Source organism: Heliangelus exortis, chromosome 3 (assembly GCF_036169615.1).
Source record: "Heliangelus exortis chromosome 3, bHelExo1.hap1, whole genome shotgun sequence".
NCBI lineage: Eukaryota > Metazoa > Chordata > Aves > Apodiformes > Trochilidae > Heliangelus > Heliangelus exortis.
This window is the reverse complement of record NC_092424.1, coordinates 71,593,803-71,614,834: the sequence shown is the minus strand read 5'-3', so window position 1 is coordinate 71,614,834 and position 21,032 is coordinate 71,593,803. Positions and strand designations below refer to the sequence as shown.

Below are 21,032 nucleotides of genomic sequence, written 5' to 3'. Positions count from 1 at the left end.
AGGAAAAAAACATTCCAAAGCTATTTTCTTGCATGTTGTCTTGTAAATGTATTAAGCTGAAAAACTTGTACACAATCCTCTTTTTTCCTAATCAGTGACCTAGTTTCTTCTCTGCTTTGAAAATACACACCACATCAACTCCCCCTACAGTGCACCTGAGATTATTTTTTTGAAGCATCATGGCAACATTACTACTTTTGCAGTCTCCAAAGGATATCTTTTGTCAGGCGCTTTTAACTTGAAAGCAAAGGTATTTCTTTCCCTTGACCCAGTAATTGCAAGACCTGTAATTTCCACTGTAAACCTGAGAACAGCAGTTGTCCAAGCTCTGTCCCCACTGTAGAGAAAGGTTTGGTACTTGAGACCAGACCACCCACACCATAATCCAACTGTATTCACCGGAGCTTGTGTAAAACACATGAGAAACCAAATGTCTCTATCTACCTGGCCCAGCAAGGCCCTGTAAAATAAAATATATATTTTTAATTAATCTGACAGGAATGCATGAAAGCAGGCTTTCATAAAATGTTCAGCTGTGTAAAGCCATATTTGAAATCTATAGCAGCACCAAATAAGAATATTCAGAACAGAGCCAATAAGCCACATAATTTGGTTTTTACTAAAGATATTTTAATTTTTTCCCCCATTAGTTTGTGGTCTCCCACTTTCCCAAACACATATTAAAAAAACAAACCAAACCAAAATAACACAACAGAAAACTTGTCTGATGTCCTGAAAATATTTGACCTATTGCACAAGGTTGAAACTGCATTCTGCAATTTCATTGTTTTTTGGTTCTTGTTAATTACAGATTATGCTTTTCCTGACCATTAAAAATAATTTTTCATTAGTATCTGAATGACAGAGCTACATTTTACAGCTGGAACTCACAGTGCAACCCCAGAATATCAGCTGTTTTAAAGTACTTTCACTTAGATAAGCTCATTCCTATTTATCAAGCTTTACTATTCCTCCAAAGGACCAACATCTCTAGAAGTTTAAGCCTCCTAGATATCAAGTAAACAGAAGGAGCCATATAAATTTATGAAACAAGAACTCACAGTAGTGAGCAGTGTTTCTCTGTTCACTGCCCTCCCCACTTTCTCAATAGTTAAGAAGCTGTTTAAGTTCCAGGGGCTTCAGAACTGGTAGGTGCACAACATTATGTTATTCTCCTATTCTACATCCAGAATTACACACAAAGTAGTAACCTTAGTCCTACCTAAGGACCTTTTGGTCATTTAATATAATGGCTATATATTATCATTAATCACAACAATTACCTGAGACATTTGCTATCAGAAAAAAATTTGCCATATTTACATTTAAGGCTGCCTCAAGCTATTTTTTCACAATAGATGAGAAAGAATGTGAAGGATGGGTGCTTCTCTGCACACTGGCCAGGCAAATTCTGCTACTCACTACAAGCATTGTACTACAAATTCTCTTCCATGGTCCTCTTCATACTCAATTCTGAATTTCTGATATTGAAATTCTCCAGCCCTGCTTCTTCAACTTAGATAAGAGCAGGCTCTGTTAAGTGTGCTATTATCTAAAAGGAGGTTTTATTACCTGTAAAACAAAGTGTACCTTAATATACAAGACACAGTTTCCATGGGATTTAATACATTATGAGACTGCAAACTTCCACTACCCTAAAGAGCTGTACAGGTTAATGAATCAGGATGAAACAGACCTCCCTCACAGAAAATGAACTCGCCTTCACAACATGTGCAGTTCACCTCACAATACTGCAAAGCAATAACAATATCATATGCATCACTCATGAATCAGTGGATACATCACTGCAAGACATCTGTCACCAGCAGAAAGCCCATTTGTTTACGGAACTAAGGAAAAACAAGGAGTAAGATTTCCAAGTTCCATTTTACTGACAATTAAACTCAACAGAACAGTCCAGCTTTTGGAAAGTAAACAAATTACAAAGCCATGTTTCCATGTTTGCACTGCTATTCAGGTCAGCTGAAGGTGTGTTTCATGAATAGATGAGATCTGTAAAAAGTGTTATGTTTATTCACAGAACCTACAAAGTCTCATTTGTCTTTTCTGGGGAGCTCTTCACATTCTCACTCACTGTCTCATTTTAAATCCCACTGTTCAAATCCTTTGAAAGAACTTTTCTTTCCTGGCTTCCCACAGAAAAGAACCTCCCAATATTTTCATGTTGAATGTTGACACAGGCTGATGGTTTTTAATATGAGGTACTCTGAAAGTAGTTCTGGGAACTGAATACTCCAAAGTGGGTTAAAAACAAATTGTTTTTTTTCAAAGGCATCAGACCTAAAGGTCCCTCAATAGAAACAAAATGTACTGATTAAATTCAGTAGCTAAGGGTATATAAAGAAATGCAATAGGTTTATACTGGAAAAACAACAGTTCCCTGATAAATAGAATGACCACTACTATATTCCACTAGCACTTAGAACAGTGCACTCAACCAAGCATTGTTAAATCTAATATTAAGAATGGAATACATATTGATTACAAAATGTAGGATATCTTCAATCACTCATGTAAGGAAGAGGAGAGCACAGTTGCCTGTCATTTTGGATCACTGGGACCTTGTATAACATAGCAGTTCAATAAAATACACCGAAGAAATCAATTCCAGCAGTGGCTTGCTCCATCCCTAATAACACAGTCCACACTATATTTGTGCTGATAAAACTTGTTGTGGGGAAACTCAAAAGTCTCCAGCTGTGCACACAATATTAACAGATTTTAACCCATATGCCTCCATTTTTCAAGCGAGTAGACATTTCATTTTCAAAAAAGACATGACACACACAAAATGCAAACAACAACAACAAAACACATAGCAGAGAATATACAGACATGCTGATTACTGGAATAAACTTTCTGCAAAGGAAGTGAAGGCTGGGGTTCATCACTAAGAAGAAAACACATTGTCCATCAAATTATTCTTTTCTGTCCAGGAAAGGTCAGAATGTCCTCAATGAGGAAAAAAGAGTATGCAATTGTTTTGTTGCAGGCTCAAGGACTGATTTAAAGCAAACTAGACAGTCTTATTTTCAGCAGTTCTTAATCAGTGATTAGTTCACTGATTCATCAATTATTCTTAGTGCAATGGTTAACCCTGGAACACTAATAAGAAGCAGTCTTCTAACGAAATGCTTTCCAACTTTATACTTATGATCAGTTGCTAGAATATGAAAAACTAAACCTAAGGATGACATGCCACAGGGTCTTTAACATACCTCAGCTCCACCCATCCATTTTGGTTCATCAGGAAATTCAGCACATAGGATATCTTCTGATTGGCTGGTTCCTAATACATGATAATGAAGCTTTTGGTGTAGATTAGTGGATGTCTCAGTGCCTAGTGAAACCCAGATATTTACAACAATTAGTTCTCAAAGAAATCCAACAACAACCAAATAAAACCCTTAGAATCCTCTATATCCCTCTGCATATAAGTTATTCAGCAGAGAGAACTAGGAATGGTTCAAGTCTACAGCCATTTCCCTCCAAACACATCCCACTCATACAGAACTTGAAACTACACTGGAAACCACACAGTTACCCTTTCCTTTGCTAATAATATGTTCTTGAAATTTGAAGGTTTATAATTTCAAGCTTTGCCTTCTAAAAATACTAAGCAAGCAAAGAAAAACAACAATCCCTACCAACCTCTAATAATGTTTTTGCTCCTGAGGGGAGCAGCTCAGGGGAGATTTATTGCTAATTAACATTCCTAGAAACTTTCATATTTCTATTTGCTGAAGATAAAAGTATTTTAAAACACTATGTGAGTTGCTACTTTATTTTATTTTTGTTTTTTGTTTTGGGCTTGCAATATTTCCAAACACTTCAGCTTCTGAAATACAAACATGATTAAAAAGCAAAAGGTGTATATCTAACTTTCAAGTATGGCAAAATGATGGGCTCAAAACCAGCGAGGCAAAACTTAGGATCTCTCCAACTTCAACAAAGAGCACAACCCCAGAAGAAACTTTTTAGTTGCACAGTCTTATTACAAAAGCTGCTAAATGCTTTCCCTACTCATGCTCCCCAGCAACTTATTCCACTTTGTGTGCTGCTCCTTGAGTTTTTTTTAGCATAAACATTTTGTGTTGCTGTGCTATGAACCACAGATGAGTTCATCTGGTTGCAAACCAAAAACTTTATGCCCCAGATTGCTATCCATCAGATCAATTTCCCAAGCCAGTTCACTGTGCCCACACAAATGCTTAAGGGGAAGAGATCCAGGTAAGCTGTCACCAGACATCACATTTCAGCCAGCATCACACTGTATGAGAGCTAAGTACATCAGTGCACAGAAAATGAAAAGGAGTAGCAGTCTTTTAAGAGAAATACAGGGACAGGCAGGAAAAGATGATACTCACAATAACTGAGTACAGACTTTGGTCATGCAAAATATAATCTGTTATCTAACTGTATAATCTGGTATAACTAATTATTTCAGTATAAAGTACTAGAGCTAATTACTTGCTGCATCAATTTACTGAAAAGGTTACTTTGCTTCCACATAGCATCCGTTTAGTGCAGCCACACTTACCATCACTTTTCCCATCTTGTTTTGGATAGCAGTTATAGAACATTCCTTTTCCATCGTGGGTCCATGCCATGCAACTGAATTTAACTCTCTCCAGTGTATCTGGAAGATCCTCAGGACCTTCTACTTTCATAAACTTGATTGTAACCCAATCAGAGCCACTAGAACTCAGGCCATATGCAAAGTATTCACCATCTTCACTGAATGCATAACCTAGGATATTGGAACCAAAAAAGATAAATTAAGAATTGGCACAAGGAGTCAGTATTTTTTTGAAAGGGTTCATTATTTTGCTACACAGCTTTGTATTATTTGTTTCATGACAGCAAAATCAAAGAGAGGTGATATTGAGAAATTAGCTAAAAGAATTCCATTCACAGAACACTGAGAGAAGATGTTTTATTTCCTATAAGAGAATGCAAACAGCTCCATTTGTTATCACTTGGGATTCACAAAACTTTTCCAGTCTCTGTGAACTTCTCCAGTAGTTCACAGATCTGAGTTTAAGCATGCATGCTCACCAAGTATGTTCAGTAACATCAGTTCTGTTCAACAGTTAAATTATGATTTGAGCGATGAATTTTCTGCTTCTCTGAGTTTGGGCAGAAAAGGTAGAGACTGAAAACATACACAGGTAGAGAACTTAAAAGTGGTGTATTCTAAATAGAAACAGTACCAAAGAATTCAACAGAAACTGAGATGCAAGCAATGCAACCTGAAATAAATACCACATCAACAGTGGAATCACTGAAAAACAGACTGTCCAAATCCCCTGAAACTGAAATAACTGGAAAAATTTGCCACTAGCATGCAAATGAATTGATCACCAGCAGTCCCAGCTAAGACCTCTGCTATATATGTTGCTCTATCCAAACTGTGAGAAAAACATGATTCTGAAATAAATAGAGGAGCTTCTGTCATGGTTGGTAAGGATTTAATTCATTCTTAGCAAATCAACTCAAGTGAAGAGACCAAGTTATCATAGGCCTATACATGCATGAAAGTAGCAACTGAAAAACAAAACAAAACAAAAAATCACCCAGACAAAATGTTGTATTTCCTTGAAATCATAGGTTAAAGACAACACTGTTTCACCCTAACATATTCACTCCCATAAGAACTAAGAGTGGCCATTCTGATTCAGAACAAGATTCCACTCCTCAAGAGCAGTGGCAGGGAGATTCCTACAAGAGCAAGAACAATGCAAGCACAAGTAATATCTCCCTCAAATTCTTATAACCTCTGAAATTTTTTAGATTTCTTTTCCACAAAGTAGTTGGTTAATAATCCTCGGTGCTTCCCTCCTCCTTGACCTTATCCAGCTTGCCTTTAAACTCACAATAAGTTTTTTGCACCACTAAAATTGATTGGTAAGGTTTTCCACAAATCTAATTCTTGTGGCATGAATCATTGAGTCAACTCTCACTGCCTTCATTTTTCCCCTTCATTCACATCCCCTCATTTTTGTAATAGAAAAAATTATGACTAACCAACCCCTACTCACTCTCTCCATGCTACCGTATGCTACAAATCCTTCTGTAGACCTATTATACCCCTGCTAAATTGTCCATTTTCCAAGCTGGTTTATCTGGCCACACTCCTCTATTTCTGACCTTTGGTCCATGCTCTTGATTGTTCCTACCACCTTCCTCTGAACTATATTTCAGAGCCCCTTTTAAGCTGAGGGACTGGAACTACATGTAGTTTTTGATGCTACTGTATAAACTCCTGGATTGCTAACATGACAGTTTCTCTTCCATTCTCTATTCTGTTCTTAATACCTTACGATATTTGAAGGGCTTGTTTGGCTGCTATCAAAAGCCAGATTGACATTTTCATGAAACTATTACAGCCTAAAAATTCTTCCCAAGTGATCATTGTCAGTTCAGAGTCCCTTTCATCCATTCCTTTACAAATGAGGTTAGCTTGGCTTGTCCCTTGTGCATTACTTATCTACACAGACTTCTACCTGTTAACTTACTGCCTACTGAGTACTGTTAAGGTCTTCCTGTAGCTCTTCAATCATCCTTCAGCTTTTACCTGGAATTTTGTATCATCACCAAACTCTGCTAAGTCACAGTACACTCCTTTTCTAATGTATATACAGGAACATACAGGAACAGTGCAAGTCCTACAATAGACCCTGACACAACTCTACTGGTGATTTCCACTTTGCCAAATGATCAGTTACTCCTGCCCCTGCCTTTGAATCAATTATTTATCAACACCAGGAGTTTCTCTTGTTCCATCATTGTTGTTTCTTTAAGTACATCTGTAAAAAGACTTTGTCATTAGCTTTTTTAAATTACAGAGATAGCAAGAACATGACTTCTTATATCCATCGTTTAAGATAAGACTTCTCACTAAAAAAAGCCATGTTGATTCTTTTCAACTGGGCCATACTTAATGAAGATTTTACCAATTCTGTCTTCTCTTTTCATCAAATGGCCTTGAACAGACTAAGGACTTCTAGGTCCAAGAATCTTGCTTGTACAATAAATCAACGGGGAGTGGAAAAATGGACAGCTAACACAAGTTAAAACCCTAGTGAACACAAGTAATTTTGTGATTGCCATAAAAGTTAATTCTGTATTCCATCACAGTGTCTAACTTGCTGGCTTGTGTAAAATACACAACATACAATTTTAAGAGAATCAGTGGAGATAAATTCCTTGCCTCGGACAGCCTTAAGATCTGTAACAGTGGAAACCTGTTACAAAGTTGCAAAAATGGCACTGAGAAATTGAACCAAGTTAATTGTGAATACAATGTAAATTTAGAAGTGGTCTGAAACACTAGACAAATCCACAAATAACTATAAAACTACTGTGATTAAAACAAGCCACTCTAGCAATACTTTTAGAGGTGAAGATCTGGAAACCATTTCCAACTTCTGCTGAAGACCCAGACTTATTCAGCAGGAACTGCTGTCTCACAAACCTCGTAAAGCCACAGTGCCATCATCAGAAAGCTTATTTGGATCAAGAAAAACTTTGGGTTCAGCATCCAAGGAATCTTGTACATATAAAACTCGCTGGTTCTGCAGTCCTGTATTGTAGAAATGAAAATACCTAGAAGAAAATGAGATGGAAAAATGAGTAGGAAGAAATCAGATTTTTCAGTTAGGCAAGTAAGAAAAATTTAAACGAGATTGCAATGAAATACAAAAAAATACATGTAAGGGAAACACAAGCTTCACAGCAGACTAGGAATCATGGATTCCTCTGTGGAAGCAAGGGATTTAACCATCCTCTGTAGGTGCCTTTCTCTGTCCCCCTAATACAGAGGAAGCTGAAACATCAATTCCTAGATCTCTAAAAATGAGAGGAAATCTCATCTCAGTGTGATACAGATTGTATAGAATAGATGCAGCAAAACCATTTTTTGAAGTGAAAGCTCTATTTGCCACATGCATTTCAAACAAAGCTAAGTACACTATAAACTCTACTATACAGACCCATGGCCCATGAATAAAGCAGGTGCTTCACCCGGGGAAATGTGAATTTATGGGGTAATGTTCAAACCTAAACATTAGTTCACATATTCCCTAAGACTGCTGAGTACTTGGATACAAGTACAGGAATCTGGTAAACCCAGAAGAGGAAACTACATTTGCAATGGCCTGGCGAACAATCTGAACCAGAGATACATTTACATATTAACAATAATGTGTAGTGACTGACAGTATCAAAAGATTCAAAGGAATAGAGAAAAAGATAAATAAATTTCCATTTGACCATGTATTTCCTAGCCAATTTCTCTTCTGCAATGCTGGGTATAAAAGAAGCAAAGGTCAAAGTGACAGACACAGCAGCTCCCTTGGGCATTCTTCCTTTCTGCAGATTCCACAGCTCTTCAGACAGTATTCTTTAGCAGCTATTCTTCCACAGAAGACTGAATTATGTTAAGAATTTCGAAGTATCATGGAAAGTTAAATAATTGTTCAAATACTCAACCAGAGTAGTTCCTCCCCCTGCCTTTTACTAAGTATTACTCAACTTGTAGAGCCCTCTTGATCTCAAGCATCATAATGTATGGGGTTTCTGTATGACTTTTAAACCCCTGTGACTTAAGTTCAGCATGTGCCAAAAAAACCAGTAACACTCAGAAAACTTCAAAGACATCTATTAAAATCTAAGAAGTGTTATAAGTTAAAGTAGACTTAGCTCCTGGAATAGATGTTCTTCCTGGAGGACAGTCAGCTGCATCAAATTAATACTTTTAATCTGCAGAGGAGACTATACTCATCACTGCTGTGAGTACTTCTACAACATCAAGCCATCTACAAGCCATCAGCAGTGAAGATAACCACATCCAGCCATGTTTGCACTGCACAGGGAGAATGGGTCACACAATCCAGAGCAGGCCTGCTCCAGATTCAGCAGAGCTACATCTGCATGATCATCACCTACAAACTAATAAGCTTTGCCTGACTTGCTCAGGAAGGATTACTTCTCCAGATGCAACACTGTTCCAAACAGCTTCACTGTTTCTGGATTTAAAACTCACACCTGTACACATCGATGTGCTGTGCCATACATGTAATAACATAAATCAGCATCATCTCGGGTTCACTTCCCAAAATACACTTTTAGAAAAATCTAGGGGACTAAGTAAAAAGTATCCACACCTTTCTCACAGCACAAGACAGCTAAATATTAGCAGATCCCACTCAATATTCGTGAAGAAATCTTAAGGCAATGAGAACTCTTCTGCTCTTTCCTGTAGATGGCAGTGAAAACATACCTGCCATATCTGGGTGCTCACTCAACGAGCACAACAGAAACTGAAAATACTGAAAAGGACTATTTGTGTTTCCCATGATAAAGAACAGCTGGTTGTTTACACTGCCTCTTTTTCAACTGTTAAAACAATCTTCAAATGTTACCAAGTTAACAAGCAGTTTCATCCCTTTACACCCTTTCTTTAGGAGACTGCTGGTGTGTCTGAAAGAGGTCACATAAAATTAAATAGCAGCTACAGCCTCCAAACCTTGGGTAAGCCAAAGGAGCAGCATTTTTTTACCTAGTCACAGAAATGAAACAGGGGTACTAGTAGGTTAAGTACTGGAATATAACAGCATTTCTTTTTTCCTTGTAAGTCAGATATTTTTGCATCACTTGCTTTAAGTCCTCCATTTGATTTTTTTTCCCCAATCCCCTGTAGATTTAGGAGCCATTTTGCACAAGTGAATTCCCACTGCTTTTCACTGGCTCTGAGTAACAAAAATCCTGCCAGGTGCTCCAAGTATAATCAACATAAGAGCAGTATTTTAGTAAATACTTAGAACAACATGCAATGGCAGGTTTGTGCTATTTTCAGGATAAGGTGTCTTTAACTATACCAAGAGTGACCATCCCTGAAAGGAAGCCCTCAAAGTTTCACTTTTACAACAGTTACTCTACAAAAGTTGTCTTGAGTTTTCATAAAATCATAATTCTTCCTATAAAAGGGAAAGACTGCAAAGATCAAGAAGATAATGTGACTGGAGACTGGAGACAGTCAAGCATCTTGTGCTCTGCATTATGCAACTGTACTTACTAACATAGGCTTGCTTTTCCTACTTCCCAACTATAAAGGAATAAATAGCACTTATAATTTGCTTTCCTAAGTAGCAGTTGCTTTTGACTTGCTCCACCATTCATCACCACCTACAAAGACAGTCCTCACATACCTTTTTCCTTTCTTGAAGTGGCAACTGTACTTAGGATAATCGTAGAGTTCAGTCATTCGTTCTTTGAACAGTCCTCTGACAGGGCACTGCTCGAGAAAGGGCACTGTAAGCTTGTTCTGAGCCTCCACAAATGCCTGAAACAAAAAAACAACCCCCCCCAAAAAAAAGACATGAACTAAAGCAGAAATGTATATTTCCTACAGGAAACACTATCTTCTGCAGAAGCAATGCATCACAGGCATCTTTCCCCCATATAGATTGTGTAATACCACACCTGGAGAGTCTTACATATTTACTTGCATTACAGCAGTAAGACTCATATTCTGAGTAACACCTGTCTAGGACAGGCACTGGGGTAACCAGTGGTTTGGCCAAAGACAAGTCAGATTCCTGTCATTCCCTTTAGAAAACAAAAACAAAACAACACAAACTTCATACTTTTAAAATCTCCTCCTTATATCTGCCTACAAGTATGCAATACTCCAATACTTTATGACAAATAAACTAGGAAATGGATAAAGAACTGAGTTCCTTTTGACCAGACACAACACTATCATTTAAGAAGGTTGAGAGTTAGAAGATAAAAAAATGTCACATGCACCATCTGTTCTTCCTTTTAACATAAAACACAGGATTACACATCTTGGAAAGGTCAAAATACTGTCCACAAAGTGGTTCTTAGTTATAAATAATTTCAGAGAAGAGAACTCTGAGGAGCCTGATTTCTTTAAAGCTCTCCACCTCCCAGTAACAACATTTGAGGACAGTGGCCAAAAATCATTACCAGTCCAGCTGTTTATTAGAGGCTTCCACTCCCATGATATGCATGAAATAAATTGGTGCTGTGTTGGTCTTTCACCATCCCTTCTTATAGCACAGTACATTAATATAAAATTAATACTTCAGCAACTTTAGATAGATCACAGGTGCTGAGAAGCAGACATGGAGGCTCTTCTGTCTCTACCATGGAGCAGGAAGGACAAGACACTGTGAGTGTAGCTGCAATTCACAGCCAGACACTGTAATGATGGCTGCTGCACCTTTCTTGGACCTCAGCCTGAAACCCTGTTCACTTATCTCCTGCTTACACAGGTCTCTTTCCCATTTGCTTTGAAAGGGGGTATTGTTTCTACCTGTCCTTAATCTGCCCCACAGCAAGCAGATCCATGCATGATAATATCCGAGTTGCATCTCACTGCAGGTCATGGCCTGCAGGAACAGCAGGGCTACAATTCATATTCCCCAACTTGTATTTCACACTTCTTCAGAAAAGCCAGCACACAGTAAAAAGACTACAGAGTACCCAGCACAAATTTACTAATTGCTCACAGTTTACTCACTTCAGGTGAAAAAGAGGAAAGAATAAAACATGAAACTCTTTCAGTAGCATTTTACAGACATTTTGCACGGTAACTAGAGAGCATGTGGTGCAAGCAGAGACACACACTCCCTCCCATTTGCCTTGCTGGCACAGCTGTGCATAGCCAAAAGCTTCATTACACGCCAAGCTGTGTTATCAGCAACTTGTCAGGCCAAAAGGTGAAGGAGAAAGTGCATTTATTACGGTCAGTTTCCACTTGAGAGGTGTTTGTTCGCGTCTAGCAAAGCATACAGAAACTGATAAGCTTTAAACATGCGAGTGCAGAATTAGTAATGCCTTAAGAGCACTTGGCTGAGTGCTGAAACATGCTAGTTTAAAAATATGTGGTCTTGTTACACACAAGTGACCACTTGGGGATGACACAAGAAAGCAAGCACTACACCAAAAAGGAACAGAAAGCAGAAGGCTAACAGTGATGACTTCTGGACCTTTCCTCAAAATTACATATCAGTGAGGACTGAGTCAGGAAATGATGCCTGAAGGAGGAAAGAGGTGGATGCAAAGGGAAGGTCAGCTTTTTGCTTCTGTTCTACCTTTGAGGATCAGACTGGCACAGAGAGCTTGAACACACAGCACAGCACCACAGCACATCCCAGTGGTAAGCCAATACAGCATGCAGCTGCCACCCTGCACTGCTTTAACTGTTCCTCCACCATCAAATCATGAAAGAACTTAACCAAATCTACCCAAGAACTCATGTGTACCTGAGTTTGTTTTCTCTAAGTGGAAACACATCAATTTCAAAGACCACATACACAAAAATTCTAGACAACTCATCCTACACAAATAAAGTTAACTACTCAAAGTGCCATGACATTTTCAGAAAAATGTCTTATAAAAACACGTGTAGGGCCATCCATTGTACTGGATGGGAAAAAGCTCTTCCAGTTGCATTTTGTGGACATTTGTCTACCCATCATATGACTAAAATGGTAACACTGCCTGCAAGGTACACTTGGAACTGGGTGTTGCTCACTTTTAACTTTTAACATTTTACCACATCTTCTTTCATTACAGGTATTCAAAGAGGATACAGATTTTTCTTTATGAGCATTTGCTGCACAAGAGCATGTGTATGTACTAACTACTGCATTCACAAATTCATCGCAAGTAATTTGCTTTTATTATTTGGCTTATTTTATTATTTTTTAATAATTTTTGCTTTTATTTTTTTATTTATTTCACACTTCCACTTAATATGCACCATGATTTCCAAGACTATTTGTAAAAGGGAATGCTATTGCTATTTTAAACAGGAGATTTACAGGTTTTTGAAAGTTTCACTGAGGAGAACCCAGTCCAGTTTTGGAAGCGCTCTGTTCTTACATGTTTGAGCATGAAGCTGCACTCGCATTCAAATCTCAATCCTTAATTGAAATACTTCTCTAGGTAAAGTACAGAAACAGATGCTGTCAGCAGAAACTCCCACAATAAATGACTCCATCTACTATTCTGAGCTAAACAGGTCTCCCAGGCTATAGGGCTAGCAGTAACTGTACACCTTCATGAGCTGACTGAAAGATTATCATTTTACTGTAGAAATCGGTATGTGACAATCTATTGTAAGTCTTTAAACCAGGACAGAATTTCTGAACAGGACATAATAAGGAACCATGTAAGACTTATGCTTATGGGTATCTTAGAAAATAGGGTAATTTGAAAAGCAAAATAATTTCTTAAGTATTGTACTAACAGTAGGGATGTTTTACTTGTGGCTGAAGGATTTGGCCAATAGTTGAACAACCTAATTGATATTTCTTTAAAAAAAGTGCAACTGAATTTTATCTAAATACCACATACCACAAAATTATTTAACCATGATTTGTTACAAACTAACAGCTTTCTACCTGCCAGTAAACTATTCTCTCAAGATAAGACTTTGCACTCACAGCATACTTTCCAAGGAGAAGTCTTAGGATAGAAATTGTTCTAATATTACCAGTAATTCTTATTAGCCTGTAAAATATTTACAGTTTGCTTAATAGTCCAACAGCTTGCCCAACATCTTCATATATATCTTCCTCAGTAAATAGTAGTGAAACTCCAGCAAGAGGTCATATACCTTTAAGCACTACAAAATAAAACTAAGCAGATTTCAGGTACCTTGCCTCTACTATTTAGTATTTAGCAAATAGAAGTTCAAAGTGCAATTGGAAATTTACCAAAACATGTGACAGAAACACTGGTCAATTATAACTATAAATCCATTTAACTGTAGTTCTGAGTTGTCTTAATCCAAACATACACCTGTTCAAAGTATCTCAGCTCAGCTGTGTATGCCACATGATCTTGTCCATCCCTCTTGTCTGAAAGAAGCTACACATTACTGCCTTCACTGTTAAGTTAAGGTTCTGTATTTGACTGACACCCACACAGTAGCAAAAGACTTTGCTATAGTCTAAAAAAGAGCTTATTTTCCACAAAGTGGAACAGCAAAAGCATGGTTTTGCAACTGTGGCCTGAGTCACGACCTCAAGTGTTTTACCAGCATACCACATTTTAACTATGCTCGGGATGCTTCCTCCTCAGTCTGTTTTAAAGGTCTTGAACAGCCAAACAGTAACAGAGCATGAACTCAACTTCTGCATTTCTTCTCTCCAAAGTGAGGCAGGAACTTCTTCGTCTGATCAGGGGCTCAGCTCTTATTTATGTGTGTGCAGAAGGGAGTTTTGTTTGCTTATAGCTTTGCATGACTACTCCAACCAAGCACATTTAGAGAAGAAAAAAATTATACAGATCATGAACGTAGACCATGAACATGGAAGAAGGAATTTCTTGAACAGATGTTCCACAGGAGATTGAGGATGTGGCTTGCTGATCAGTTTACTAAGCTCCAGAACCACACATCTGAGAGGAAACAGTCCTGCTTAGTCACCTGCAGGTTTCGATAACCTTTTTATAGCAGATATATACATAGCATATGGAACAAGACCAACTTGGTGACCTGGATGTAGAGCTTCCAGACCTATTTGATTTTCACCTAACTAAAAGTAGGCTGTGGACTTCTAGAAAAGGAAGATCCCATTCTTGAACCATCTTAGATCCAACTATCACATAGCCTTGGGGTGATCTAGCTTAAGAATGTATGCCAAGAGAAAACTAATCCACCAAAGGCTCCCCTCCAAAACATCACCTTGTGATGACTATACCTATGCAAGGAAGGGATGGAGACATTCAGGACAGTGCAAGAAAGAGGAGGAAGGGCAGAGAGAAACCACAGAACTGCCTAACTTAACTTAAAGGAAGCCAACAAACTATGGTGGATGAGGTACAGTACCATCTGCACTCTACTCTCACTGCAAACATACCTAATAAAACCTAATATAACTATAAAAAGAAAAACCCTGCCCTTTTATGTTCACTTGTTTGTAATCTGCTAACTATAACAGCCCACAAGATCATTTGGACTAGCCACAGGAAAAATGAGTATGCTTCTTTATACTCGCAACTGTTGTGGGTAACTTCTTTCAGTCCTGGTTTTGATAACCCTACAGTGGACACAGGGTGAATTTACCATTAAAATTCCAGAGTTAAGCCAAATCTCACTTGCCTGTGCTTCTTTCTCCATATTTCAAGAAACAGTAAACTTCACATTTCACTGACTCACATCTACACAGAAAGTGAGGCCTTCCCATTTATTTTCTGTGTATTTCATTCACATCAATGGCTGACATGACTATTTCTGCCAAGTCTAGAAAAGTAGATTCCAACATACTAGCTTACCTATTTGACAGCACACACCAAATAATTTTTTGTGAGAAAAACTAACTAACTAAATAAATCAATTACATTCATGTTTCACTCTTGGAATAAACCAGAATTTTCATTGTTACACATACTCAGATCATGCAAGCAGGCTGTAATTAGGAACCAAACACGGGCTCTTTCATTACAGATGATTGTGGACGTCCAAGGAATTCTTCTTCTAGTTCTGTACTTAACGTGTAGAAAATTAAATGGTTGGGCGTATACACAGGGTATTTTTACATTTTTCAAAAAATAAATGATATTAAGGAGTGCTTAAAAAGTGTGAGCAAGAATAACCAGAACATAGGTCTCAAGCTCGATGACTTGAAGGCTTGAAAAGTCTAAAAAGCAAGCTCCAAACTTTCTCTGAAGCCTGCAGAGTCACTCAATTGCCTCAGTATCGGTATCTGGTTATTTTCACATCTGGTAGGTGCAGAATACACCCAGGAGTCCTGCTAACTATCTCAAAAACTCAGAGATAAAACTATTAAGAAAAGCTAGTAAGAGAGAGAGCACACATCAGAAACTTCTGCCACAGAGCAAAAAGTAATGAGGGATAAAGCAGACGAAAGGAGTCCAGCACTTTAAGATTATTTTTTTCTGACCTCTTCTATGAAATGGGTAGAACAGCAAAAAACTTTCATCCCTTTTTTCAATAAGTCCAGGAGCTTTGGAAAAAAGATGACATACATACTTCTACATACAGGGACTCTCTCCACTATTTGCATCATACAACCTCTGTACTGCAAAATTCTGCCAAGGCGTGCATTTTTAGAGTCTAGACAAGCAAAATTTAACAGTATTTTCATTCCACCAATGCAGCATCTTGTGTCTGGGCTGCTGCATTTTTCCAAGCATATTGTAATCTCTGATTTATTTTGCCTCCCTATCAACTACAACCTCTGGAGAAAGAGAATCATCCAACTGTTCTCACGCAACCCGTTCACAGTATGCGGCTAGAGTACCGAACATGGGGACACAAAAAGCTGTCTGGGCATTTTCTGAATCCCAGCTCTTCCACAGGATCCTGAAAACCACTTCAGTATTTATTTGTAAATCCTCTCTTGGAGGACAGACATAACCACACCTCCTCACACATACAATCCTCTGAATTTGGCACAAAATTATTTTACGTATACCGCTTCTTAAGGATGCCAGAAACAAAAAAAAATCCACAAATACTCCCAATTTAGCAAAAAACTAATTTTCAATGTTAACAACCCTGGCAGTTTTTCACTAAAACCTAATCCCAAATGAGCATTTTTAATCCACATAAGCCTTTATATATGCTGATAGATTTGTAAGTAAGGAATGGGATCCTAACTGCACATATCTAATCTTGCTCTTGACAGTTACAGTAAGTTCTATTTGACCATCCTCTAATTGTACTATGTAAGCACATACATAAAAGAACCTAGAAGGAATCTCATCAGTGGAAATCACCCTAGAGGGTATTTTTAAATCATGCCCTCCATCATCTTTCTGACACAAGTATACATTCTAGACTGACAGGTGGATGGATATCAGGTGGATGGACGATGGCAGAGCAGTAGGTGTAGTTTATCTTGATTTCAGTAAGGCATTTGACACCATCTCCCACAGTATTCTTGGAGCTAAACTGAAGAAGTGTGGCCTGGATGATCGGGTCGTGAGGTGGCTGAAGGACAGGAGCCAGAGAGTTGTAGTCTGTAGTCTCTGTAGAGGTGGAGTCTAGTTGGAAGTCTGTTTCTAGTGGAGTCCCTCAAGGGTCAGTACTGGGACCAGTACCATTCAATATATTTATTGATGACCTGGATGAGGCAATAGAGTGTACTATCAGCAAGTCTACTGATAATGCAAAATTGGAAGGAGTAGCTGACACGCCAGAAGGCTGTGTTGCAATTCAGAGGGACCCAGACAGAACTGGGCAGGAAAGTTGGGCAGGGAGAAATTTAGTGAATTACAACAAGGGCAAGTGTAGAGCCCTGCATCTGGGAAAGAACAACCCCAGGCACGAGTGCAGGCTGGGGACAGAGCTGCTGGAGAGCAGCATTGTGGAAAGGGTCCTGGGGGTGCTGGTGAACGGAAGGATGATCCTGAGCCAACAATGTGCCCTTGTGGCCAAGAAGGCCTGGGGTGCATTAGAAGGGGGGTGGTTAGGAGGTCAAGAGAGGTTCTCCACCCTGGTGAGGCCACATCTGGAATGTTGTGTCCAATTCTGGGCCACTCAGTTCCAGAAGGACAGGGAACTGCTTGAAAGAGTCCAGCTCAGACGGATCAAGATGATGGAGTGGAACATCTCCCTTATGAGGAAAGACTGAGGGAGCTGGGTCTCTTCAGCTTGGAGAAGAGGAGACTGAGGGGTGACCTCATTAATATTTATAAATATGTAAGGGGTGAGTGCCAGGACAATGGATTCAAGCTTTTCTTAGGGGTCACTAACAATAGGAAAAGGGGCAACTGTTATAAACTAGAGGACAGGTGGTTCCATATAAATATTAGGAAGAAATTTTTCACTGTGAAAGTGACAGAAGAGGCTGGAACAGGCTGCCCAGGGAGGTTGTAGAATCTCCTTCCCTGGAGACATTCAAAACCTACCTGCATGTGTTCCTACATGACCTGCTGTAGGTGACCCTGCTCTGGCAAGGGGGGGGTTGGATTTGATGATTTTTCAAAGTCCCTTCCACCCCTAACTTTCTTTGATTCTATGACAATAGTGTTTTAGATCTGGAACTACAGTTACCACAAAATTTTCAGCTATTACAGGGGAAATCCCTTACCACTTTCTGACAATCCCCACTGCAGCTCCCTATGCCATGAATATCAGAGGAAGTGGCTGACATTATTTTTCAGGATTCTCCCTCAGTGAAAGACCAGTTCCAGCAACAGTCTAGCTATACCAGACTGCAGGCAGAAAATACTGCAACACTTGCAATCTGTAATGAAAGCCACTAACAAAGGCTAACCTGAGGAAAACAAAACAAAGCAAGGGGCAAAACTAAAAAAAGTATTCACATACTTTGTCACTGTACAAAGAAAGCAAGCCAACAGGTCTTTCTTTCTACCCTTTCCTAATTATTTTATTATGGCAATTTTATACGTACTTTGGACAGTGGATTGAGAGCTCTCAAATCACTGATCTTCTCATTGTACCACCACTACCTCAATCAGTCAAATTGTTTAAGAAAACTGGGTGCAAGCTAAACAAGGCCTCTGTTTTCCAAATTCTGTGATCTAGGTTATACCAAGTGTCCCTATCTTTCCTCCATTAACAAAAAGGTACAAAACAATGGTTTTGCTGTTTGGCACCAGAAGATGTCACGTGAACTACACCTACACTCACTGTGTAAATTTTCAAGAAGTATTGGCAGGTCTTTCAAAAACAGAGTACACATGCACAGTCTATAAAAAAGAACCATGTCAAAACAGCCTTCCCATATAAAGGAAGGTTACCTTTGTCTGTTCACTGTCAGGATCTTCAAGCCAGCAGTAAGGGTCGCTTATTTTACACCCATGGTAATCCAACACCTGAATTTATAAAAAGACAATACTTTAAAAAAACAGCACAAAAGCAAACTCTATTCATAAAGGAATGATAGCCATCAAGATTAAGGATATCTGGAATTTCTCCAAAGCATACGGTGATAAAGAAAAGCAGCACCTTACTCCCAGGTGAGTTGCTAATATTACCATTCTTTGATGATGGCACCAAGGCAGCAGAGTTGTCCTCAGAAAAAACACAAACCACCAGAGAAACACAGAATATGAACAGAAATTTCTTCCAAAAGACAGATTAGTAAAATAATTTAAAAAAAACCCAAACAAAACAACCAATACAAACCAATCCTCCCCCCTGCCCCAAAACAAACAAAACCAAACTCCCAACATCGTCCAAATCCAGATGTTTAAGCCAAATAACAAAATATGATTACCGGATAAATTAAAAATGTAGTTTCTGGCTAGGGAACTAGACCTCCCTAATACTGCTGCTCACAAAAGCATGCAGCTATTGTACATATATACATTTGTACAAATATATACATATATAAGTACATATTAAAAATGGTACATATATAAAAAGCACATATATAAACAATAATAATCAAAAAAAACCCAAACCAAACAACAACCTACAACACAAAAGACTCACCACGTGGTCGAATTTATCTGCTTCCTTCCTCCAGCACACAAAATTTGCCTAAATACCTGCTGTGCACAGTTCAGGTTTTCACTTAACTAGGAAAGTAAATACTTAGGTTTTTCCAGTGTTGGCCCATGTCGGCTAATATTTGGGTTTAAAAGCGGTGTTCGGTAAGTAATTCCTGCCTACAGCAGTCTTACACGGAGGGAGAAGAAAACTGAACCCATTTTAGCCAAATTTACAAGGTAATCCTTGTTTATCGAGTTTAGGCTGGAACACAGGGAGACGGACTGTCTCACAGATGTGCCATCATATGAAGCCAGACCACGGGTTTCCCCGCAGGCTGCTCCAGCCCAGGCGGAGGCCTGGGTTTCCCTGGAACACGCCAGCAGTACGAGAGCCCCGGGATTTGCACTCCGGACCCGGCACGGCCATGAGACCAGCTCTCCCCGGCCCAATATCCTGATCTCCCCGGCCCAGTAGCCGCGCCGCTGGCCCCGCACAGGCGGGACGTGCCCCCAGGCACCGGCACCGACGGCCGCAGACCGTGCTGCTTAACAAACCCCGGCAGCAGCCACGGGCACTAAAACCCCCCAGACCCTTTAAACAGAGCACGCTGGACTCGTTACGGCCGAAGCCGAACAAAAGCCCCGAAAGCACCAAAATCCACCCACTCACCCCCCACACCCACCCCCCCCCCCCGAGGCGGCCCCCGCAACGAGAGGGGCTGCCCCCGCGGCCGGGCCCGGCAGCCGCCACACACCGGCGGGCTGCCCCGGAGAGTGCCGTACTCACGGCGCTCTCGTCGCGGTACACTTCGGGGTACTGGAAGGCCTGCATGGCGGGCGGCTGCGGAGAGAGGCGGAAAGCAGAGGAGGAGAATGAAGCAAGGAGCTGAGGGGGCCGCGGCGCTGGGGTTCGAGCCGAAACAGAAGCCGACAGCAGGCGTGCAGCGCGGCCCAAGCGGAGCGGTACCGCCATACGACCCGCCCCCCGGCAGCCGCCCGCCCCAGCCAAGAGAGGCCGCCGGGGGAGGGCCGAGCGGCACAGCGTCCCCTGCAGGGAGCCGCCGCACAGGCACCGGCGGGCAGCAGAGGAGCGCAGGCGGGGCCGGGGCGGGGCCGGGGCGGGGCACGGTGGAGGCCGGGACGCTCTTGAGCTGTGGCCGCCCCTCCGCACACTGTGCTCCGGCGGAGAGGTGGTTTGTAACTCGACAGCGGGCCTCCGGGTTTCGTTCTTGTTGTAGTAAATGCTAAAGAAAAAAAAATGGGTTTTTTTTTTGGTTGGGTTTTTTTGTTTTATGAATTAAAAAAAAAAACAACAGTCATATCACTGGTCCAGAGCAGGTCCAGACAAGAGCAAGGAGGCTGTGAAGGGATCCAGCACAAGTCCTGTGAGGAAGGGCTGAGGGAGCTGGGGCTGTTCAGCCTGGAGAAGAGGAGGCTCAGGGGAGACCTCATCACTCTCTACAACTCCCTGAAAGGAGGGTGTAGCCAGGGGGGAGTTGGACTCTTCTCCCAGGCAACTCTCAGTAAGACAAGAGGGCACGGTC

The 21,032-nt window shown here is 40.2% G+C and overlaps 1 protein-coding gene across 1 annotated transcript in view; it reads right to left on the bottom strand.

The window, feature by feature from the left end:
- The window catches only part of PREP (prolyl endopeptidase), an 84,073-nt gene extending 63,542 nt beyond the window's left edge, over window positions 1–20,531 (bottom strand). Inside the window, exons 1-6 of the mRNA XM_071741246.1 lie at window positions 20,276–20,531; window positions 18,793–18,867; window positions 10,233–10,366; window positions 7,499–7,629; window positions 4,562–4,771; window positions 3,240–3,361 (exon numbers count right to left, since the gene is read on the bottom strand). Coding sequence (XP_071597347.1) covers window positions 3,240–3,361; window positions 4,562–4,771; window positions 7,499–7,629; window positions 10,233–10,366; window positions 18,793–18,867; window positions 20,276–20,461 — 858 coding nt within the window. The 5' untranslated portion in view covers window positions 20,462–20,531. The remainder of the gene's footprint in view (window positions 1–3,239; window positions 3,362–4,561; window positions 4,772–7,498; window positions 7,630–10,232; window positions 10,367–18,792; window positions 18,868–20,275) is intronic.
- Window positions 20,532–21,032: the final 501 nt, after the last annotated feature.